The 25,099-nt window shown below is 39.1% G+C and overlaps 2 protein-coding genes across 4 annotated transcripts in view; both read left to right on the top strand.

The window, feature by feature from the left end:
• usp45 (ubiquitin specific peptidase 45) overlaps positions 1-6,150 on the top strand; it is a 32,763-nt gene extending 26,613 nt beyond the window's left edge. Inside the window, exons 12-18 of the mRNA XM_056258511.1 lie at positions 164-220; positions 359-487; positions 1,064-1,724; positions 2,656-2,753; positions 3,039-3,125; positions 3,225-3,366; positions 4,881-6,150. Coding sequence (XP_056114486.1) covers positions 164-220; positions 359-487; positions 1,064-1,724; positions 2,656-2,753; positions 3,039-3,125; positions 3,225-3,366; positions 4,881-5,011 — 1,305 coding nt within the window. The 3' untranslated portion in view covers positions 5,012-6,150. The remainder of the gene's footprint in view (positions 1-163; positions 221-358; positions 488-1,063; positions 1,725-2,655; positions 2,754-3,038; positions 3,126-3,224; positions 3,367-4,880) is intronic.
• A 2,184-nt stretch (positions 6,151-8,334) lies between these two features.
• On the top strand, positions 8,335-24,859 carry pnisr (PNN-interacting serine/arginine-rich protein). Of its 3 annotated transcripts, none has more exons than XM_056258510.1 (12): positions 8,335-8,408; positions 9,015-9,112; positions 9,198-9,380; positions 10,644-10,876; positions 10,957-11,125; positions 14,709-14,899; positions 15,809-15,952; positions 16,039-16,138; positions 16,751-16,804; positions 17,108-17,299; positions 23,121-24,147; positions 24,499-24,859. In XM_056258510.1, exons 2-12 carry the CDS (start codon positions 9,022-9,024, stop codon positions 24,527-24,529), a joined length of 2,415 nt encoding a protein of 804 aa, XP_056114485.1. In that variant the 5' UTR covers positions 8,335-8,408; positions 9,015-9,021; the 3' UTR covers positions 24,530-24,859. The 3 variants fall into 3 exon arrangements, with proteins under 3 accessions (XP_056114485.1, XP_056114483.1, XP_056114484.1); XM_056258508.1 differs by having other exon boundaries at positions 23,118-24,147; XM_056258509.1 differs by lacking the exon at positions 8,335-8,408 and adding an exon at positions 8,626-8,646 and having other exon boundaries at positions 23,118-24,147.
• Positions 24,860-25,099: the final 240 nt, after the last annotated feature.

The following is a 25,099-nucleotide window of genomic DNA, read 5'->3' as shown; positions in this document are numbered from 1 at the left end:
ATATTTATTTTATACTATATAATATATAGCATTTATTTAAAGATCTAGTATTTATTTAAATAATACAGTGATTAAGGGACTGCTTGAAGACAAATCATATGGGATACATTTTAGAGTCTCTCTGAATAGCACAATGTAACATGTTTATATGCTTCACTCCTAGATTTCCACAGTAAAGGAAGCCTTCATTGACATTTCCCTTCCCATCATAGAGGAAAGGGTGAGAGCAGCCTTAATTTGTCATTCCACAATTGTAAAACATTTTTTTCTTTCTTTATTGTACTTCCATTTAATAATCTGTCCCTGCATTGAATGTCCTGAGCTTTCTTTTGAGGGTTTATCTTTTTTTCTTGCCCAGATCTCTAAGCCCACAAACGCTGGTAGACTGGGGAAAAGTGGGCGGGAGCAAGACGGTCTGGTCTCTCATGATGACTCGTCAGCTGCCCACTCACAAGCCAATCGAAACAGCAGGAGGTTGAGCGGACAGGTTGGTGGATCCATTATTATAAGAGAAGCATTATGTAGTTCTTACACACTATCATTCAGATGTTTGTAGTCTGTAAGATTTTGTTTTTTCCTTATGCTCACCAAGGCTGTATTTATTTGATCAAAATTTCAGTAAAATATTTTAATATTGTAAAATAATATTGTAATTTAAAATAACTGTTTCGCATTTGAATGTATTTTAAATTGAATGTATTCCTGTGATGGTAAAATGTAATTTAGAGTCACATAATCCTTCAGAAACATTCTAATATGCTGATTTTGTGCTCAAGAAACATTCGTATTATTATCAATGTTGAAAACAGTTGTGCTGTTTAATATTTTTGTGAAAACTGTGATACATTCAGGGTTCTTTGATGAATAGCAAAAGAACAGCATTTATTTAAAATCGAAATCTTTACTGTCACTTTTGATCAATTTAATGCATCCTTGTTCAATAAACATATTCATGTTTTTTAAATAAAATCTTACTGACCCTAAACTTTTGAATGGTAATTTACATGCTTCCTAGCATCCTTGTTTTTAATGTGACTTTATGTGTGTGTGTGTATGTGATCAGAAGCTACAGGGTCGCCATTCATCCACTTCTCACGATGAGAGAGGTGCAGACTCGGTTTCTTGCCGACAAGAGGAGGAGCTCTGTGTGGCTGGTCGTGGCCTGGCAAGTTACCGGGCGGATACGATGGGCAGCCAATCAGACTGCAGTGAGAAAGACTCCAACCTTCAGGACAGCAGTAATGATGCAGACAGCGAGGCCTCTGAGAGCGAATGGTCTCCTCGAATCTCATCTGTATCCGGTCATAGTAGCACATCAGATAAAGTCTTGACCACCACGACTGCAACCACAACGGCACACAATCCAAGTCTAAAACCTAACCTGAGCCCAAGTCACACTCCCTCAGCCCCCATTAGACCTCAGCAGGGCGGCGCTGTAGAGCAGCTTGTCAGCGCTGTGTCCAAGCTGGGCCTAGTGCACACTTCCACCGACACTTTACCTGTCAGCCACAGCCCAGAGGAACCAACTGAAATCCGGGAGAGAGACCGTCAACACCACCAAGGGGCCTTCCAAGCCCTCTGTCACAGCTACACCCCCAGCTCTAAAGAGTGCTCGGTACAGTCCTGTCTGCATCAGTTCACCTCTGTTGAGCTGCTCATGGGCAACAACAAACTGCTTTGTGAAAACTGCACTGAATGGAGGCAGAGACAGATGAAGAGGAGTGGTGTGTATTCTCACAGAACTATTCTCATAGCACTAGTAACTGTTTTCAACATTGATAATAATTAGAAATGTTTCTAGAGGACCAAATCAGCATATTAGAATACATTAAAAAAATAGTAAAATAGAAATGTTATTTTAAATTGTAATAATATTTCACAATATTACTGTTTTACTGTATTTTTTTTATCAAATAAATGCAGCCTTGGTATGCATTAGACTTTTTTTTTAAACAACCTTCCGTCCTTCGGATGAGAAGTTAAACCGTGGTCCTGACTATCTGTGGTCATTAAAAATCCCAGGATGTCCTTCGAAAAAGAGTAGGGGTTTAACCCTGGCATCCTGGCCAAATTTGCCCCTTGGCCTCTGTCCATCATGGCCTCCTAATCATCCCCATATACTGATTGGCTTCATCACTGTCTCCTCTCCACCAGTAATTTCGGTGTGTGGTGGCGTTCTGGCGCAATATGGCTGCCGTCGCATCATCCAGGTGGATGCTGCACATTGGTGGTGGTTGAGGAGATTCCCCCTTCCACGTAAAGCGCTTTGAGTACCCAGAAAAGCGCTATATAAATGTAACGAATTATTATTATTATTATTAACAAACAAAAAAATCTAACTTTTGGAATGTAGTGTATAAAATATATATATATTTAGCTGTTTAACTGAAATAATGTTAAATATTAAACATTCCAAGTATTTTTTTTTTGGCCAACTATGTGCTTGCCATCGTGTTGAGCATTGCAATTTCTGTTATCAATTTCTGCCTATCCATTTATAAAAAAAAATGCCTTGTTCCCTCCTTATGCTTTCTGTGGTGTAGTCAAGATTCAGAATTAACACTTTATGGGTGGTAAATTTGTCAAAAAGCTTGAGTGTGTAGTTCTCCTTAACATCATTTGTTGCCTGTCACTTGTTTTATATGTATGTTTCAGATAAGAAGGCTGAGAAAGTGTACACCAGTGCCCGTAAACAGATGCTCATCTCTGCGCTTCCTCCGGTGGTCACTCTTCACCTCAAACGCTTTCACCAGGTATTTCATTCATAGAACTTGCACTCGTCATTTGTGTTGCATAAGTACGTTTTTGTGTCGTTTGAGCCAGTTTGTTACCTAAACATAACTGCAAAAATATCATCACTATTAGACAAACAATGTCAAGTTTAATTTGATGATATGCTCACTTTCATCTTCAGAGTTTATCAACAGAGCATACTTTCAAAAAAAAAAAAAATCTATAATCATGTTTTTTCCAGCAAGGTTATGTTATGTGCTTCTTTGTGTGCCGATGCACTGATTGAGCTGTCTTCACTTTCGCAGGCTGGGATGAATCTGAGGAAAGTTAATAGACATGTGGACTTTCCTCTTATGCTGGACCTGGCTCCTTTCTGCTCTGCCAATTGTAAGGTACTGATGGAGTTGTACATAAAAATCAGTGATTTATGAATCTGTGCAGCTTTAACGTGTAAGTGTGTGGTATTAATTTAGTATTTATGCGTGTGGCAGAACCTCGGGTCAGGAGAGCGTGTGCTTTACAGCTTGTATGGCATTGTGGAACACAGCGGATCGATGCGAGGTGGGCACTACGCTGCCTATGTGAAGGTCCGCACGCCTCAGCGTAAACCTGAGCAGCGCAGGAACCAGTCAGGTATAATGCCTCCCAGGCAATATATAGTTTCCATGTGTGGCTCAATGTTTTCTTCGCAGCTGGTTCTGAAAGGCCTGAATAACCTCTGGGTAAACAAAGGGATGATTTATCCTGGCATTGGTCCTCCATTCACCACAACCTTGAAGATGCAGCTTGTTCAGCAAAGGCCAATCGGAATTTGTTTGTTGTCGATATATAGATTCGTTCTTCTCTACTCTCTACTCAAAGAAAGAGCCTGCCTTTCAGCAGCATTTGGAACAGAGAGTGAAAAGCCCACGGCGAGCTAAGAGAAAATAGTGTGTACCCTCGGTAGTTAACTGTTGTAGTGCACAAATTCAAGCTGAATTGTTGTAATGAAGGTACAAGGTAAGAGTGAAAGACTCTTCGAAAGGCAGCAGGGGAAATACATTTTGCCCTTGTGTCTCCATGCTTTTTTTTTTCCAGTCGTCCTTCTTGTGTTTGCGTTTTCAGAACCAGAAAAGACTAAAGAGGGTCAAATCGGTAGGGATGTGTATATAACTCCTGAAGTATCAAGAGGATCGAAATGTGACATTTTATTAGAATGGGTTCAGGGGATGATTGTTTGGGTCTATTGAAATGAAAGGTTATTGATTGTAAAAAACTGATGAACAAATATAGTAATCTGATGATTTACACTTAAAGACCCACTCCGATGAAAATAATGTTTTTCTAGGTGTTAACATGTTCTTGTGGCATTTTTCTGATGTTAGAGGACATATCTTGAGAAAAATCAGCTCAAGGTTGTATTTCTGAGTATTTCTACATTCAAATGGCTGTGAATCAGTAGCAGACGCTAAAATAGACTGGAGTTGTGACGTAGTAACTCCACTGGGCGTCTCCACACACGACGTCTTGGAGTGAAATAATGATCGTGATCGGTGATGACTTTGATTAACTTCGGATAATAATAATTAACGTGTATATAATACTGTTGCCCCACCGGTATTGGGGGTGTAAGCTCGCGGGAGAGACAGAGCTCTCAGCAACGGGCAGGGGGAGGGTCGTCTCCGTGCCAACGGCTCCGCCCACAACGCAGAGGCGAATTGTTAATGAGCTACTGCCGCTCTGCTGAAGCGAAGTCCCAGAAAACGGCACAGGTTTTGTGATTTTGGCTAAAAATGGCATAATCATAATTTAAAGACCACTGGGAATGTTTAAAAATAGCTCAAAATATGATCGGAGTGGGACTTTAAAGACTAAATGATTGATTTCAAATATAATATTAAATAACATTTAATAAAATATTCAATTTATTTTAAATGTACATACATTTTCATTTCAATGTTTACTAGTTTTAATATTAGGTGCGATTAAAAACTGCAATTATTTATTTTTTATTTAATTCACAGCCTATGTTTAATCTTCACTTGGGTGTGTTTCACTGTTTAATGCTAACACTGATCATTAGTAGCGCAATCTGGATGTGTTTTTGATGTTCAGCCACTTTGTGTTCCTCTGAATCATTGAGACCAACATCTCTGTATGTTTTTTAGGTTCCAGAGAGGCCAGTTCAGCACCACAAGGCCAGTGGGTGTACGTTAGCGACACCAGCGTACAGACTGTACCGGAGTCCAGAGTGCTGAACTCTCAAGCTTATTTACTTTTCTACGAAGAACTGCTATAGAGCCGTGCGGCCGCGTGAATCCGACACGATCCAGATGAATGCAACAGGCAATATCAGCTCAGACAACCGCGAGCACTTACTGCATGCCTATATCCTTGTATTTTAATGCAGGAAGGATTCTATATACTAAAATCTTGGACTTTTGACTCATTCATTACTCAAAGTGATTTGAATTCAAATTGGGAGCCATTATTATTGATGTAAAATAATATTCTGAAATTTAAGTTATTTATATTTTACAGCTAATATTTGAGCTTAACATTTGTGTGTGTGTGTGTGTGTGTGTGTGTTCATTTTGCTGGAGAAATTGCCAAAGAGTAATTTAGGGTAAAAATATGTATAGAATATATTATATGAGATGGAGAATTGTGCCAAAAGAGTCTATGACCTTTGTTGTGAAAGGGAAACTCAGCACAATATGCAGCTGTTGCTTTCAAAGTCGTTTAAACTACACTGGATCACACAAGCTATTCACTGCACAAACAACATGTCATGATTTGTTAGGAGACAATATTACATTCACAAGACTGATTGACAACAATATAATAAATTGTAATTTGTTGATTTTCATTCAATTATTATTTTTGTTAGCACATTTAACTTTGATTTGCTTGTTCAAGACTCATTTTTCATGTTTTTGAATGTATCAATAGTCAGACATAGTGGGCCCTCCTGTAAGGTTTTATGAATTTACAACTGAGATGTAACATATTTCTCAATATCTAATGGTTAAGGAGTTGGTATAATATTCCTGGACTTTGCCTCATGCCTAACTAAATATGAATAGAAAACAATTTTTTTATATTATTATTTTTCACATGCGACTACATCAGATCAGTGCCTACAGTTTATGAAGGCTGAGATTGTTTGTGCATGCCTTTTGCGAAGTATTATATTCATATAAGAGTATAAAGAGAACGATTTGTGTATATACCGATTAGACATAATTGTATGTCAAAAAATTAATCATGTTCAATACTATTTATTCTGTTTCCTGGGCAGATATTGCAGTAACACCATAGATTTGTGTGGTGTGCAAGGCTTCAGGGTTCCTCAAGCTGTTCTTTTGCTTGAATTTTGTGAATTGAATCTAGTATAAATCGTTTAAAATAATTTAAATACATTTAGTTGACAAAAACCTTTGCATGGGCTGAATTGTTTTGTGATCTATGGGTGTCTTCTCTCTCTCTCTCTCTCTCTCTCTCTCTCTCTCTCTCTCTCTCTCTCTCTCTCTCTCTCTCTCTCTCTCTCTCTCTCTCTCTCTCTCTATCTCTCTCTCTATGTTGTGTCGACCATTAGTCTCCACTGTCGCCACAAATTCTAGGATGCCATTTTCACTCTGTCCACGGCTGCGATGCGGCGTGACGGGTGAAAAGCCGTGCTGTTTTAGACCATGTCGCTGACTGGTGAAGAGGAGGTGGGTGTGGAATCCAGAAAAGGGCAACGTCCGAAAAGATCCCGTCCTCCTCCCTTCCTCCTCTCCTCATTCTGTGACATTCAAATCAAGCTGTTAGACAGTTATCAGTTACAACAGAGTAAAGACACCAACAAGAGTGCACAATCTTTTTGAAGCGTGTGTCTATTTTTAAAGCAGGGCTCTGGTTCGGGGATGTTGTGCCGGGGATTTAATGTGAGTTAATGATAGGATGTGTTCCCTCAGTCTGAACTGACAGAGAAACCTGATTTGGGAGATTGGTGGAGATGCTTTTGCTTTCAAAAGAACCTGCTGAATCTGAAGACATGTCAGGGTGGGAGAGGGTTTTTGCTTTTCTTTATACCTTAAGGGCAGACATAACAAGTGGTTAGAGATGATGCTTGTTATCTTTTTTGACCCAGCTGTGTTTCTGGTTTGCTTGACATCATGTAACCTCTTCTGTAATTCTTGCTAATGCAACTCTGTCTGTTTGGGGTGGCAGCACAGTGTTACACTCGTCTGTGGCTGGGTGAATTTTATTCCCTGTTGCTGGACACTAGAAACTAGATACTAGAATCTGTATGATGGATAGGATATCAGAGCTTTATTTAAGTGACGGCCATCGCATTTCTTGCTATTGAACCAGTCCTAGTGTGTGCATTTATCTGCTATTATTTGTTGAAGATGCCAGAGAGGTTCTCTGGAATGTCGGGTGTATTCAACTATTGGGTGCTTTACATTATTAGTTTGTTGAAGGTTTGTCCTTAAAATTTCTTCATTCCACACAAGCTTCAGTAACAGTGTGGTATTGAATTGCTCACTGAAACAACCAATACCACACTGCGCTCTTGTCTTTAATTGAGAATTCACAAACTGCAACCAGAGAACCTAAAAGGAAATACTATTACATTACATTCTTATAACAATATACGTCTAGTATGTTTATTGTCAATATATGGGAACTGGTAATTTTGAGAAAGTAACTGGGCATTATTCCAACAACTGAATCACATTTCCACATTACTGTTTCATTTAAATGGTCCAGTAGTAAGAGAAATTCCACGTAGTCTCTAAAGTATTATAAGAGTCTTAAAAATGGCTTCCATAATAATTATCAAAACCTATTAACCAATTTTATGCTTAGTAATATTTGAACTTGATTTCTAATATGCAGAGGTGTCACACTGTTTCCATTCTGCTGGGGTCCTGGTCTGACTTTTTAAAGCTGATATATAGATTTATTATCAGTTGTTCATTATCAGACAAAACATGCTATAAAATAACTAAAAATCAAGAAGCTGAGATATTTTTATTTAAGAACCAGGAATTCCATAGTCCTGAAAAAACCTTGGTGTATGAGGGAATTTTAATTGGGTCATTCCTGGGATTTGGGTGCCTTTTGTGTCCCCAGTAAAAATCATGATTTTATACTGCCTTAAAATGTTAATCAATATGAATTTTAAACCTGTCTTAGTCATAAATAACACAATTTCAACTCTAAGCATATTGAAATTGATTAAATAAAAAGTAATTTAAAATATTTTACAGCATTTACAAGCAGCAAAATGCAGAAGTACCAAAAATATATTGGGCAGCGGGGGACATTTGAGTAAAAAAAAAGGTTGAAAACTGCTGACTTAGATTCATCCATAGACTTGATGAAATTTGTATGTATAAAACAAGCATTACATTTTATATACTTTTATAAGGGTAATCTATCGAGCATTTTTCCTTGCTAGGTTTAGACAATTTCAGTTATTCTTTTTGGTTCTTATTTGATTTTAGAGGATTATTATTGTTATTTAAAAATATATAATAATTATAATAATGAAAAATGTGTATATAAATAGTGTTTATTAATTTATTTGTATTGATATGATCTTCACGTATATCCACTAGAGGGCCTGTGGGGTGAGGTCACTGTTGTTGGCATTGTTTCCGGGTCATCATTTCATCGCCATTTTACTGTTGAGAAGTGGAGAGGTAAGGAATCGCAACGTGTCTGTAATTCTTGAGCGAACTCTTTCAGAGTCGTGCGCTTCTCATTTGGATCAATTGCGGCGATTAGGGAACTAGTACATTTCGTGCGTTTAAAAAGCCTTGAATATTTTTTTAATGAGTGTTGATGTTGTAGACGCGCGGCCTAACGCTTGCATAGCCAGATTGACGACGACGCTTGGGTTCCTTTTACTCATAATTTTATTCAGTGAAATACAGAAAGGTAAATGCTCAGAAAGACTTTGTAAAGCACGGGTGCATGTTCCATCCTAGTCTGGTTTTTCAGTATTCTTATTGCGATTGTGTTTTCTCTGCTGTGTGTGTCTTCGGAACTGCAGCTGTGCGGGTTGCATTACAAATATTAATGATCCGCAATGAAAAAGGAGGGTTTGTTTTTAATGTCCTTATAAGGAAACTGCAAGTCGAAACAAGTCTTAAATGCTCTATTTGCTGTCACCATTTGTTCCCTGTTAATTGTGTGCAAATAATGTGTTTGTTTCATGCACATTTGCGTGTGTATTGCACAAAATGTTTTTTAAATATTAGAGCTGCATAATCTGACAAATCGGCTTCTGGCACAGGAATCACAAGGTGAGAGATGTGGGACCAGGGAGGACAACCCTGGCCTCAGTGGCCTCTGGGCTCACAGCAGCAGTGGATGCAGTCATTTCAGCATCAGCAGGATCCAGGTTAGGCCGTTGTTCTTATCTGACTGAGATAATAATAACATGCATCATGTACTCCAGTTGTTTAAACTGCTAGGTTGTTTTGCAGGTCAAGTGGACTGGGCTGCTCTAGCACAAGCATGGATAGCTCAGAAAGAGTCCACCGGAGGGGTTGCCGACCAGCCAGTGATTCAGCCCAATGGCCAGGAGATGCAGAACATGGAACCTCCAGCCCATAATAACCATGGTGCCTTTCCAGGCGATCCCAATTTTGGCAGGGGTTGGCAACCAGGTGAGAAAAAATGTTTCAGTTTGACAGTGGGCATTTTATAGAGAATGTCAAAAAAAAAATTTGAGTAAATCTTGCGTCCACTTTAAGACTCATTGCTTACTGCATTGTTTGTGTCACACCATGAAATGGAAATTGTATAAATGCATCTTATCTTAATGATCTTATTGTGAACAGTTAATCCAAGCATGTTATATTTTTATATATGTTTAATTAAATGAACTTGATCATCTGATGAAAGGACAGACTTCTCTGTGGTGTTGTATGTCCGCTTAAACCCCGCCCCTTCCTTACAATCGACTATAAGCTCTCATTCAGATCTGCTTTCATCCAGTCAACAACCAATGGATAGAACCAAGTCCCCTTCCTACTTTTTTATTGTTTGATAATTCATTTTGCTCAGATGTACTTAAAGGGATAGTTCGCCCAAAGATTAAAATTAGCCCATGATTTACTCACCCTCAAGTCATCCTAGGTGTATATGATGCTTCTTTCAGACGAATACAGTCAGAGTTATATTAAAAATGTCCTGGTTCTTCCAAGCTTTATAATGGCAGTTAATTGCTGTTTCTGTTTTGAAGTCCATAAAAGTGCACCTATCCATCATAAAAGTGCTTCACAAGGCTCCGGGGGGTTAATAAAGTCCTTCTGAAGCGATGCGTTTGTGTAAGAAAATTATCCATATTTAAACTTTACAAACTGTAATCTCTTAACTTCCGCTAACTGTCGTACGTGCGTTCACGAGACACTGGCGTTCCAGCGTATCATTTGATTAAAAGCAGAAGTAGCCTTTTCCTATAGGCTGCAGCTAAAGTGTTGCAAAAGGATCAACTATGGTGATGCATCAGAATTTCAAAAACCGAAGATATTCGGCCAAACCATCAAAGAAATTCTTTTTTTAGTTTCTGCCAAAATCATTTACTGAAATGGTAATGCTTAATTAGCACTTTTCTGATGCCTTTTAGTGTGTTTAATTCGCACCACTTGTATAAGCTACAACAAATAAGTGTGTTTAGCAATGTAAATGCAATTTACCGTCACCAAAAATGCTGCTAGTGTAGCAAAATGTGTTCAGCTGAAATATCGAGACTTTATTACAACTGATTTAATTCATCACCTGATAAAACGACACCCTGAACAGCATACCATGTTCAAATACCCACTTAAACACTTTTTCCTACTGAAACATGCCAGTGCTGATCATAAGTGCATAGCTGATATGTTAAAAGTGTTTAAAATATGATCTTACTTGCGGATTGTTTATAGAGTGGGCAATGCATAGCCAGCCTCCTCATCCCCCTCCAGAACAAGCATGGATTCCTTCTGGCCAAGGACCGATGGATGTCGTCAACCCGTCAGAAGACAGTAACAGTCAAGATAGTTTGGAATTTCCTGGAGACCCACATCATGGGGGCTTTCCTCAAAACAGTCATGGGTTTGGGGGTCAGCCTGAGCCTTACCCTATTGGCCCAGTTGGTGTCAATCAGTTTGATTATCAGGTACGCTTGCTTAGGTTATCAAAAGTTATTTCCAATTTCTAATGTCTGTTTTAGTTACATTTATGTCCATTTCATCTTAGCATGGAGCAGCTCCAACGGGGGCAGCATATGGACCCCCCTCCACCGGGTTTCACGCACCTTATTGGCCTGAAGGACCGCAGAACAGAAGAGACCGTCTTCCTACCTTCAGACCAGAACGGCCCAGATCCCCCAACCAGATGGGAATAAAACCAGAGACGCCTACTCTTGGTGAATATAAATATTGATGCAGATGCATAAGGGCCGTAACACACCAAGTCGACGGGTCGGGCTAGAACATAGGGCTGGGTAGGGATGGGCAACAATTAATCGTGATTAATTGCATCCAAAATAAAACTTTGTGTTTACATAATATGTGTGTGTGTATAATTATTTTGTATATATAAATACACACATATATTTAAGAAGAATGGGTTCTTAATATATAAAATATTTATATATAATATCAATTATGTGTATATATATTTATACAGTATATACATGCAAATATTTCTTAAATGTATATACATGCATATGTATTTATATATACAAAATAATTATACACACTGTCACACATGTATTATGTGTAAACAAACTTTTATTTTGGATGCGATTAATCGTTGCCCATCCCTAGAACTAACAATTATTTTTTCAATCGATTAATCTATTGATTATTTTCTTTATTATCTATTTTATCTATGTTTTAATTTTTCCACCGAAATATTTAAATTTTTTCCTTCTCGATTAATACTTTGGTTATACCAATAAATAATTGCTGTAACTAACTTATGTATGAACTTTTAGATGCATTTTTGCAGAGCATCATTTTATTCGGTCTCCGTTAAAGAAATTCCCAAACTTTAGATCAGGCTCAATTTTTGTAATAACGGCTGATTTTCAGCATGCCCAGGAGTTTGAGCCGCAATCACTTGGAATGAACATTAACCGTACACTTTACATCATCTTACCTGAGCATTCTAGTCCACGAATATTTTCATAACATGAGCCTCATCATGATTGATATTCAAATTGGCAAACAAGTGTTGCTGTTCTAGACATTTATTTCCTTACACGCATGCACTAGTTCAACTTTCTTTCAGTCACGGCACCCTTTGAAAATGTTCAAAGATTTGTGGCACCCTACACTAGTGTTGATACTTTGATATGATACCTTGAAATGTATTGATTTTAAATGCCACAGGGAAGAACCGCCAACTGTCATATAGATATTTTTTATATTATTTTTTTTAATTGTCCTTCCATTGAAGGTCTAGGAATCAGTCATTTCTTCTGAAGAGATCACTTTATATGATTACATATTTAATTAAGGCTTTTATTCATATATAAACGTTGCTCAATTACCATTGCAAATCTCACCTAAATGTTTGCTCACTAAGTGTATTTGTGTTTTTATATTGGGATAATTTTGTTATAATTGTACAGGATAGCTTGTTTATAATATAAGTTTTTAATATATTTTATAATGTAATAATTTCACAGTTAATCTCCAAATTAATAGGGCTGGACCTGGATATTCGAATATTCGAGTATTCGTTCGGTGGGTTGGTATTCGATTTGAAAATGAAACATTCGAATATTCGTTGTTGTTTTTTTCGCACCTGGCATCCCCCTCGAAACTGTTCTCATTCGCGCTTGAATATGTTTTACACTATAAAATTTGGTGAAATATAATACTTAACATATAACTTCGTTATAGCTACCTAATAAATATATTTGATTCTTCTTGGACTACTAAAAGTGTTCCTGCAACGGGAGTATTCTCTGGCTAGAGCGCAGAACAGCGGAGTTTGTATCATGGACAGAAGTGCATGCCTGAGCTTGTGTTTTAGGTCAAGCTGCGTTGCTTTGACATTGTGGAAAATAGAATAATAGAAACAAAATGTATATCCTTTTTACCCGTTATTATTAATCTACTGCGAAATATAAATTGAAATTTGTGATGTTATTTTATTGTTATTGCTACAGTGTTCTTTATTTAGGCTATTACAGTTCATTCATTTATTTTTCCTTTTTCTATATTTAAATTTCGTTTTTATTTATTTAAATCTACCCTACTTTGTCAGTGAGAAAAATATTATAAGACTTTACCTTATTAAAAATATTGCTTAAGTTAAAAGACCTGTGTGTGTGTTTTATATCACTAGTGCGTGCGTGCAGTGTCTGTTCTCGGAGCATATAAGCCCTGCTCCCGTGAGGTGCGCCGCTTATTTAAATCTACCCTACTTTGTCAGTAATTTGTTAGTGAGAAAAATATTAGACTACCTTATTAAAAATATTGCTTAAGTTAACAGACCTGTGTGTTTTATATCACTAGTGCGTGCAGTGTCCGTTCTTGGAGCAGATAAGCCCTGCTCATGTGAGGCGCGCCGCTTATTTAAATCTACCCTACTTTGTCAGTAATTTGTTAGTGAGAAAAGCAATATTTTTAATAAGGTAGTCTAATATTTGTCTCACTAACAAATTACTGACAAAGTAGGGTAGATTTAAATAAAGCGCACGCGGCCGCATGCCTCACGCGAGCAGAGCTTATATGCTCCGAGAATGGACACTGCACGCACTAGTGATATAAAACACAGGTCTGTTAACTTAAGCAATATTTTTAATAAGGTAGTCTAATATTTAAGTTAACAGACCTGTGTGTGTGTGTGTGTGTTTTAAATCACTAGTGCAGTGTCCGTTCTCGGAGCATATAAGCTCTGCTTGCGTGAGGCGCGCGCGCTTCCCGCTTGTGCTGTTCTGTAGTTTATTAAAAGTTTATTAATTCTGAACTTGTCGCGTCTCGCCTGTCTATCTATATTGCACCAAATACGGCACTGCACTCCTTGTGAAGTCGTTTGGATGAACGGTTCTCGAAATAATCAAAATGCAAACGGACAGACAGACATATAGAGAATCCGAAGCTTCGAATATTTGATGTTCATTACTACCGAAGCTTCGAAGCTCAAAAAATGGTATTCGGACCAGCCCTACAAATTAATGTAGAAACAACATACAGTAGATTTTAAATGATTGTTTAATGGCATATTTTTATGTATTAAGGCCAGTATCACTGATACCAACACATTATCGCCATTCAACACTACAGTATAATTGAAAGCTATCAATTTTAACATTTATTAGGCTCCAAAAAATATACATTGTTATATACACAGAAATTGAGTTAAGTTATCAAACACTTTAGTCTTCACTGCATAAATTGTAAATTAAATATAGATCAATCCTTATTAAAGCTACAAGCGTTCTTTAGTCTAGAGCAGCGAGTCATTTTCTGTTACGTGTTCTTTAATTTGACAGCACAGACATAACCGACGTGTTTATGTGAATACGGACGGACGTTGTGACAATATTTTAGTGTGATTTGACCATAAGCGCAACAAGCCATGGAAAAGAGGCAGCTTTATATGCACTGGGAATGAAGCACAGGAATTAAATCATGCGCAACCCCCGCAATTCAACGCCGAAAACTTACAATTTGCATTTTTATTATATGTGTGGGTTATTTGTTATTAGAGAGATCCGAGATTGATGGTACACAATATAATTTTTTTTTTCTTACACATTTTAGCAATTTTAAAATGTTTGGAGTTTTTGCACGGCACCCCTGTTGGGAAACGCTGTGCTAGTTGTCTTTGTGTTCAAGTGCAGCTTTTTGGCCAAGACGCAGCCGACATGAGGCAGCAACTCCGTCACCTTTTGTCGCCGTTAGTTCTTTGACGTCAACTTGATGTGTCACAGCCTTAAGAAAAACTGCTGTTATAGAGGGATGCACATGATAACACTGTCTTGGTGCTAGATGCTGTTAAACGGAGGACCCTGCCGGCATGGATTCGAGAAGGCCTGGAAAAGATGGACCGTGAGAAGCAGAAAAAGTTGGAGAAGGAGAGGATGGAGAAAGAGCGTGCTGAAATGGCAATTAATGAAAGGGATAGCGATATAGTAGAGGAGGAAGGTGATGGTCCTCGGTTGCCACGCAAGAGCAAATTTGTAAGCATCTTTTTCATAATCTGTTTACAGCGAAGGAACCTGCTGAGGTTACTTTGGCAACTGTTGTCCCAGGGTTCACTGACATGCACAAATGTTCATTGACATGATCATTATTATCTTAAGTAATTCAAAGACCCCATGAAATGGCTCATCAAGCACAATTTTATTTCTCTTGATGTATTTTCCATTGAAACATTGAGTGTGTACACAACTTTTCAAAAGTATATGAGGTTAGTAAATGTTATAAAGAAATTGCTACTTTTATTCAGAAAGGGGTGCATTAAATTAATCAACTGGCAATTAAAAAACGTACATTATTACCAGAAAAATGTTGAACTTCCTATTCATTAAAGAAATTCTGAAAAAATAAATTAGTTTCAAAAAAATATATTAAGCAGCATAGCATAAGAAATATTTCTTGAGCACCAAATCAGCATATTAGAATAACTTCTGAAGGAATTCAGAATTAAGGAGTAATGATGCTGAAAATTCTGCTTTGGCACCACAAGAATAAACTACATTTTAAAAACTATTAAAATAGAAGACGGTTACATAAATTTGCAAAAATATTTCAGAATATTACTGTTTTTATTGTATTTTTGAACAAACAAATGCAGTCATAGTGAGCATAAAAGACTTTTTTTCAAAAAATGAAAACTTTCCTGCCCCAATCTTTCGAACAGTAGGGTATATCTGCTACAACTTATAGGCATAAACTAGCACATAGATGACCTTAAAACTATCTGACAGGGACTGAGCCACAAAACTTCCAATTAATTTCATGGAGTCTTTTAAGTTGTTACATTGCTTGTTAGCTGTTGCACCCTAACATCAAAAATACCTATCGGCGCTAATGTCATCTGCAAGCATGTGGTCTCTGGTCCAATCATCTACTCCTCTTTAATTCAGGACAGTGATGATGAGGATGGTGAAGATGGTGCCGACGAGGATGGCGAATCCGGGAGGAGAATGGAGTTTGGTGGCAGAACTTCTCCTGTTCAAGAAGACCAAAGTGAACCAGAAATGACAGAAGAGGAGAAAGAGTTTCAGCTGGTCTGTTCACACAATCCTCTGTCTTTGCATTCGCCAGTCCACTCTCATCACTTGTGCTTCTCACCGTTCCTATTTGCTTCTTATAGATGCTGATGACTAAAACTCTTCTCACCGAAGTTCTCCTTGAAGTCACAAATGAGGAGATCTTCTTACTGGCTAAAGAGACTCATCGCAGAGCCACTAAAGGTCTGCTCCTTTTCTCTTCTGTCCGTGCAACTGTGCCTTCACGTTTAATTCTGAGGAAGAGCCACATTTTCACAGAAATTAGACTTGGTTATGTTTTGACTGATATATATAATATATGAAGACTTTTTATGTGACTGATGCACCTTGGTAATACTTTGATAAGCAAAAGTATGTTTCTTCATCGGCCATTCTATGCTAATGCAACAGAAGATGAAAACAAACCGCAGAGGGAGGGTGGATATGGTCACATAGATGCAGTTAAATGCAATCTTTCAAAGGGTTCCCAGTCAAATCCGTTCTTAGATTTACTTCCTGTAAAACAAGTACTTCCTCACTTCTGTGTTTGCCAGATGGCATATCATTTCGAAAGTGACACTGCATTAGTACAGACTGGTTTTCTCCTCCATTGTTTGCCTGTTTGACAGATTTTGTGTGATAACCTTTTTCTTCTCTCCATCCTTTTTTTGTTAATTTTTTTTTTTTTTTTTTGCCGAAGGCAGCTCTTGTGAATAGTGCATATGTGTACCCTCATCTCTAGAGACTCTTGCCTATTCGAAAGTGGTGGCTGTATGTGTTTTAACATGTTGTTCCTGTTGTTGATGTGAATCAAAGCTCCTGCAAAACAGCTGGCACAGTCAAATGCACTGGCTTCTCTGACCGGCCTTGGTAAGTGTCTTTACATTTAGGTCCTCCGGGGGGGTGGGGGGGAAGTAAACGGGTGTGTGGGGGTTCTCAGCTCTCTAATGAACTTTGTTACAAGCTCAAGAGCTCAAGCAGCAGATCTTCTCAAAATGGTTAGCTTCCAGCAACACTTTATAGAAGATTATAAAACGCATGCTTCTTTTACTAAGGTGGGCTTTAGTGAAGTTTTATGTAGTCGAGTAGGTGAGAAAGGAGGGACTGTTAGCTTGCGACTATGAATGCTATGCTCCTGCAGTCCGTTATAAGAGGGGGGCTTTGTTGCCGCAGGAGGGCTGGGTGAGTACGGCTCGGACGAGAGTGAGGATGAGGAGCGGAGTGTGAAAGGATCGGATTCATCGGATACAGACGATGAAGAGCTGCAGCACCGCATTCGCCAGAAACAGGATGCCTTCCGTCGCAAAGAGAGGGAGGAGCAGCAGCTGCAGGAGAGGCTGGCACTGGAGGTTCAGACTATAAAAGGTGGGTACATCCAGAGAGAGAGAGAGAGAGAGTGTGTGTGTGTGTGTATATATATATATATATATATTAGTGCTGTCAAACGATTAAAATATTTAATCGCGATTAATCGTATTAATGTCATAGTTAACTCCCGATTAATCGCACATTTTTATCTATTCTAAATGTCTCTTGATTTCTTTTTGTCTTTTTTTTCCCCTCATTTTACTCTTATCAACATGGAAAAGTGGATTGGCTTGCTTTGTGCAAATGTTTTTTATTGAAAACAACATTGGCATATACTGTTCAATTTCACACTAACATTCTCACTTGGAGCAAATAATCTCTCACACAATGTAACACTGTCCAACAATAAAAGGGTGAAAGAAATACTGAGAGGTCCTGATATTGACGAGGGGGCGGAGAATTCGCATCAGCTGTGTGTGTGCTTGGCCATCAAGTGGTATTTCAGACTGGACGTGCTGCGATGATGATAGCTCAGTTACAACGACAAAACACACATCACTTTGGTGTTGTCAATGGGACCATTTGGCAACTTTTTAAAGTAAACTTTCCATTCAGAATCTTATTGGCATCCATTTCGGCATCTCGCCCTCGTCATCCACTCAAAACGTAACGTTAACCTACTATTTGGCCGGCGCGCAAGCCCAAACAAGTGTGTGCGGCGTCGTGCCTGTTTTGTTTCCGGTCTAGCTAGATCCGCTTGCGCTTTGGTCGACGCAGCAACAAAACGTCCTCGCGCGGCGCAAGCCATTGAAATCAATGGGTTTCATATAGACAGTAAAAGAAATGGACACAGCGACCCCATAGATTTCAACGGAGAAAGTTGAAGCCCATAAAAGCACTCACTTCCTGATAGCCAAGCGCACTGCGCAGGCTCAAACTGAGCTTGATGACGTAGTTGTCACGTGAGCAACCGTTCTGACCTTCTAGTAGCTGTGCCGAGACAAATCTGAATTGAAATCTGAAACAAATCTGTTGTTGAAATATTTTGTCCCGTTGCTTTTATGAACTCTCTATCTATGGGCTTCTCCCTTGACTTTATGCCTCCATGTCCACCCGATTGCCTCATAGACAGTAAACGATTGCCTACGAGCTTCTACTTCTGTCTATACGGTAATGTCTCTACTGTGCGACAGAGCGTCCTGTGGTTATGACGCAATCGTTAGCCTATTTTTACAAAAACGGCTTCTACGGGACCATAACGTAAGATACAAAGTAATGGAGCCTTTTATCCATTGTCCCGTTTCTTAAGAAATAAATAATGGACAAATTGAGTCTTTGGATGCCTCAGATGTAAAGTTATTCGCTGTCAAAGTGACGCCAAAATGAATGGGAGTCAATGGGATGCTAACAGTAGGTGATAGCCAGCTACAATGGCGGCCCCCAGAGGAAGCTTCAGTTTCCGGCGGATGGATTACCCCCTTGGTTTCATAGCGCAGCGCCGTGCGTGCCGCGTCCTGTTGCAAAAGCATGTGAAAACTACGTTTGCTAGGCCAAAAAGACTGTTAATGATGCAATAAAAAAATTGACGCCATTAAAATGGGTTTGCGTTAACGCCGTTAATAACGCGTTTAACTGACAGCCCTAATATAAATATATATAAGTATATTATAAATATAATCAGCAGCAGCAAACTGTCCTTATCACAAAAAAAACTTGTGTAAATATATGTAAATGTGTATATAATTAATCTAAATAAATTATATACATTTGATTTATATCTTTTAATATTTAATTTATAAAAAGTTAATGTGTGTGTGTGTGTATATATATATATATATATATATATATGTGTGTATAAATGAATGTATGCCTGTTCATTTATTTTTATTAATTATAAAAAAGTCAAAAAAAAAAAAAATACACTATATTATTGAATGTTATAAAGTATATTTTGTAATATATATTGTTTTATTATAATATAAATTTTCAATTTTAAAATGTTATTTATTCCTGTGATTGCAAAGCTGAATTTTCAGCATTATTACTCCAGTCTTCAGTGTCACATGATCCATGAGAAATCATTCCAGTATGTGGATTTGGTGCTTAAGAAACATGCATCAATGTTGATACCTTTGGTCAATTAAATACATTTTTTCTATATACACTGAACAAAATTATAAACGCAACACTTTTGTTTTTGCCCCCATTTTTCGTGAGCTGAACTCAAAGATCTAAGACTTTTTCTATGTACACAAAAGGCCTATTTCTCTCAAATATTGTTCACAAGTCGGTCTAAATCTGTGTTAGTGAGCACTTCTCCTTTGCCGAGATAATCCATCCACCTCACAGGTGTGGCATATCAAGATGCTGATTAGACAGTATGATTATTGCACAGGTTTGCCTTAAGGCGGGCATACACTGTGCGATGTCTGTGCGATTTCAGCACGGTACCTACTCACACTGACCGAGTAAATCGCATGCAATGTAAAGCCAAAGTTCAGGATTTATGTGCTTACACTATATGGTCCGATCATCGAGCTGCGACTTCACTGCTCACACTATAAGTGTGAAATATCTGCGATAAACCTGGATTGCGCCTATAGACGATATCATGTATCCAGAGATATTGTCAAAACAAGCATCAGCTATCTATATCAAGATGATTTAGCATTTTCAATTTATGTATTAAATGATTATTGTTTGTATTATTGTATTATCATTATTAGGGGAGGCCTAGGCTAATTTTATTATTAAATTGATCCGCTATTATAATTAATTTGCCACGCAATAATTTCACAGCACATAACCAACGTGCTGTGAGGATAATAAAATATTACATAGAAGCTTACTCCTCCTCTTTGAAAATTGTCTAAAACATTTAGGTCGATTACAATGAATTATAGGCATATAAATAACTATTAACAGTCTATAATATGTCTGAACATTGCAATAATTAATCAATGAAAATTAAAAACAGGTTTATTTCAAAAACATTGTTTAACAAATTAATAAAAGGGGCGTTACATCGCAGGTGGCTTGGAAGACGTGGGTAACATATGGTTAATCCATTTTGCAACACGAACTGGAGGTAAGCAACAGTAATTTGTAGCTAGTTTGAACTACAGAACTTAAAGATCTCCCTCTTTTCGTTTTTATTTTATTTTTGCTGCAGATGAATTGGTTAAACTTCTGTTTTCGCGCAGGCGCAGTGGGGGAAAAAACACTGAGTTTAGGGCAATCGGTTCGTAGCTTTGCTTCAACTGTGCGATATAGTCACGAGGAGCGACCAAAATTCCTGACATGCCAGAAATTCATCCGACCATCTGATTATCGATCGGGAGAGGTTAATCGCCTCTCGTTTCTCCCTGTACACTGCACGAACACTGCACGACAAATGACGCACGACAAAGCTGAAAATCGGTCCGACCCGAGTCAGAATTCGGCTCAAAATCGGACGAAAATCGCACAGTGTATGGCCGCCATTAGGCTGGCCACAATAAAAGGCCACTCTAAAATGTGCAGTTTTATTACACAGCACAATGCCACAGATGTCACAAGTTTTGAGGGAGCGTGCAATTGGCATGCTTACTGTAGGAATGTCCACCAGAGCTGTTGCCCGTGAATTGAATGTTCATTACTCTACCATAAGACGTTTCGCAGAATTTGGCAGTACATCCAACCGGCCTCACAACCGCAGACCACGTGTAACCACACCAGCCCAGGACCTCCACATCCAGCATCTTCACCTCCAAGATCGTCTGAGACCAGCCACCCGGACAGCTGCTGCAACAATCGGTTTGCATAACCAAAGAATTTCTGCACAAACTGTCAGAAACCGTCTCAGGGAAGCTCATCTGCATGCTCGTCGTCCTCATCGGGGTCTCGACCTGACTGCAGTTCGTCATCGTAACCGACTTGAGTGGGCAAATGCTCACATTCGATGGCGTCTGGCACTTTGGAGAGATGTTCTCTTCACGGATGAATCCCGGTTTTCACTGTACAGGGCAGATGGCAGACAGCGTGTATGGCGTTGTGTGGGTGAGCAGTTTGCTGATGTCAACGTTGTGGATCGAGTGGCCCATGGTGGATATAGTGTGGGCAGGTGTATGTTATAGACAACGAACACAGGTTCATTTTATTGATGGCATTTTGAATGCACAGATGTACCGTGACGAGATCCTGAGGCCCATTGTTTTGCCATTCATCCACGACCCATCACCTCATGTTGCAGCATGATAATGCACGGCCCCATGTTGCAAGGATCTGTACACCATTCCTGGAAGCTGAAAACATCCGAGTTCTTGCATGGCCAGCATACTCACCGGACATGTCAACTTGAGCATTGAGCATGTTTGGGATGCTCTGGATCGGCGCATACGACGGCGTGTTCCAGGTCCTGCCAATATCCAGCAACTTCGCACAGCCATTGAAGAGTAGTGGACCAACATTCCACAGGCTACAAACAACAACCTGATCAACTCTATGGGAAGGAGATGTTGCACTGCGTGAGGCAAATGGTGGTCACACCAGATACCCCCCCCCCCAATACAGTAAAGCTTTTATTGTGGCCAGCCTAAGGCACACCTGTGCAATATTAATGCTGTCTAATCAGTATCTAATCAGCTGTGAGGTGGATGGATTATCTCGGCAAAGAAGTGCTCACTAACACAGATTTAGACAGATTTGTGAACAATATTTGAGAGAAATGGGCCTTTTGTGTACATAGAAAAAGTCTCAGATCTTTGAGTTCAGCTCATGAAAAATGGGGGCAAAAACAACTGTTGCGTTTATAATTTTGTTCAGTGTATGTATGTATATGTGTGTGTGTATATGTATGTGTGTGTGTGTGTATATATATATATATATATATATATATATATATATATATATATATACCGTAATTCCTCAAATAAAGACCGGTATTCAAATAAACGCCGGGCCTCTGATAGTGGCCGGGGGCGTGGTCAACGCGGACAAATAAAGGCCGGTCTCAAATTAAGGCCGGGGAAAAATTTGTGTACACTCAAAGACGGACTCGCTCAGCGGTTGTCATATCACAACTATTCAGTGTTTTTAACCACATGTTTATTTTAGGTTTCAGACATTTAAATAGATATGATTTATAGCAAAACAATACATTTATAGTTTGTAAAATACACAATGGTGTCTATGGAAGCAGCAATAACAATCCATTCAAATATATTTGGCGACGTGTTTTATTCATATCAGATACACAGTGTAAGTAACTATAAAGTTTACTCTATTCTTCTCCCAGTTCACCGGCCACTTTCATGTATTTCGGGAGAAACTGAAGAATTCACACGCTGTAACGTAACAAATCCAAAAGACAGGAATCTCTGAACTGCGGTGCCCATCTCACGTTACAGATCAAGATAATTTATAAAGGGTTTTAAACGACAAAACAAACTCACTTACACGGATTTGAGAGTCAGAATAGAAGATAGTTGATGACATGGTAAGCAAGTTTGTTAATATTTAGAAATAAAAGCGCTACATCTGTCATACAGCGCTATTTTGGCTGTGGTGAACACGTGCCAAGCATGACGCGTCACCATGGAAACTTGGCTGGCGGGCGGGCGGGGATCGCGAATTAGAAATAAAGGCCTGCCTCTAATAAAAGCCTGCTTCAAATAAAAGCCGGCTACCATCTGCAGTTCAGGTAAATAAAGGCCCCGGTCTTTATTTGAGGTATTACGGTATATATAAAAATTTAAAGCCCCAAAATTTTTTGCGGTAGTGTGTATTTTCTTTAATTAATAATTGTTTATTTTGTGTTATTAGTTGACAAAGAACATAACTATTATTCCACCTTGTAAAATGTGTATACAGTAACTTTTTGTGTTTGTGTTTTCAGAAGACTTGGCATCGGAAAGGGTGAGCAGAGAGAGGGCAGGTTATGAGGAGCAGACAGATTCCAAACACAAACAGGAAGTTAGGGAAAGGGAGGCAGAGCCTACAGTAGAGCGACGCAGGTCGCGTAGTGAGCCTGAGGTCAGTGAGGTCAAGCGTGCAAGCAAAGAGCACACAGGGCGTAACGGAGGAAGTGCCAGCCCCTCGCCGAGTGAGCGACGTAGCCGCACCTCCAGCTCTAGCTCTTTCAGCAGCCGGTCCTCTTCATCCTCCTCATCCTCTCGTAGCTCCTCCCGCTCCTCCTCTCCTAGAAGGAAAAGGCGACGCAGCCGCTCCGCCTCTCGTGGGACTCGCAGGCGCAGCCGAAGTCGCAGCTCTCGCAGGCATCACTCAGAGCGCGACAAGGGCAGAGACAGGAGGCGGAGCACCGAACGTTCCTCTCGTCACAGGAAGCGCAGCCAATCACGGCAGCGCAGATCCAGCAGGGGCCGCAGGAGCAGGTCCAAAGCCAGTCGCAGCCGCAGCAGAGAGAGGAGGCGCAGCAGGGACCGCAGGCGCAGCCGGAGTCGCAGTACGAGCCGCAACAGGCGGAAACAGAAAGCCTCCAGCAAGGACAGGGACAGAGACAGGAGGAAAGAGAGGAGCCGGAGCCACGACAAGGAGAAGAAGAAAAAAGAGAAGGAATTAGATAAAAAGAAAGACAAACAGAAGGCCAAGGAGAAAGAGGGCGAGGGCAGTTCAGTAAGGGACGAGGAAGACGATAGCAAATTGAGGCGTAAAAAAGAGAGCGAGAGGACTGACTCTCACAGTGAGAGGTTTTCCCGGCAAGACAGCAAATCTAGCAAGAAAGGCTCCGCCAAAGCTAGCAAGAAGTATTCCGATTCAGAGTCCAGCAGGAGCAGGTCCCCTTCCCCTGAGGTTAGCAAAGAAAAAAAGTCTAAGAAATCAAAACGTAGTCGATCAAGGTCAACGGAAAAATCTCACAAGTCTGGTAAGAAGGCAAGCCGCAAACACAAGTCTAAGTCACGATCAAGGTAGTATCCATTTTCTTTCTACTTTTTTCTTTTATTGTTGAACTGCTTTTTTGTGTGTGAATGATCAATAGTATTTAGAATGTCAACTGTTGCAATTCAAATTAGGTTCAAGTTCATTTTAAATTAACATGGTACATTTAAATTTGCAGTCACATAATGTTGAATGTATAATAGCCGAGTTATCCATAAATGGTTGGGCTGTGCTTCTCAAGTGCTACTGAGATTGATATAATTTCCCCCCTTTTCTCATTCAGTGTTGATCCAACAGCTGTTTAAGGTGTGTGTATGAAGCTCTGGATGTGATCTGTTCTAGTGATTGCACTAATAGTCTGTCTCCCGTTTCTCTTGCAGGTCCACATCTCCCGGCCGTCGCAAGCGTTGAGGGGTGTTCTGCCTCTTGTCTGTGCACTTCTTTTAAAATTCCATGAGTTAACAGGCTTGTCTCATTATCGAGGCAACGTTGTAGGTGAACTCTCCACTCCAAATCCCCTCACTTCCCTCATTTTGTAAATATATGGTATTTTTAAGTGTTGTCTTCAAAACAGATGATTTTGAATGATAGTTTCTTTTTTGCCTTGTATTATGCAAGACTAAGCATTCAAGTAGTCAATAGAACCTTGAAACTGTAACATTTTAAGAACCTAACACCAGAGAAAATAAATTCTCATTTAATGTAAATTGTTCAATAAAACAAGAATGAATCTTTCTGTCTTGACATGGCCTGCCTCATTTTGTTTGCTGTTTGAAATGCCTTGTTCTGGGTGGAGACAGATTATCAACAATGTGGAATTATGATCATATTTACAATGAAATCTTCATTACATGATTTAGCATTGTCTATAAACCACGTTCAGTGTTCTTTGCAAAACAATTAAAAGTTTGATCACTTATCTTCATGTTGTTTTAAACCTGTGACTTTTTTTTTGTTCATTGTAAAATGTAAAAAAAAATA

The sequence above is a fragment of the Rhinichthys klamathensis genome, unplaced genomic scaffold (genome assembly GCF_029890125.1).
Source record: "Rhinichthys klamathensis goyatoka isolate OS25496 unplaced genomic scaffold, OSU_Roscu_1.1 h1tg000152l_1, whole genome shotgun sequence".
Taxonomy (NCBI): Eukaryota; Metazoa; Chordata; class Actinopteri; order Cypriniformes; family Leuciscidae; genus Rhinichthys; species Rhinichthys klamathensis.
This window is presented reverse-complemented; position numbering and strand designations above follow the sequence as displayed.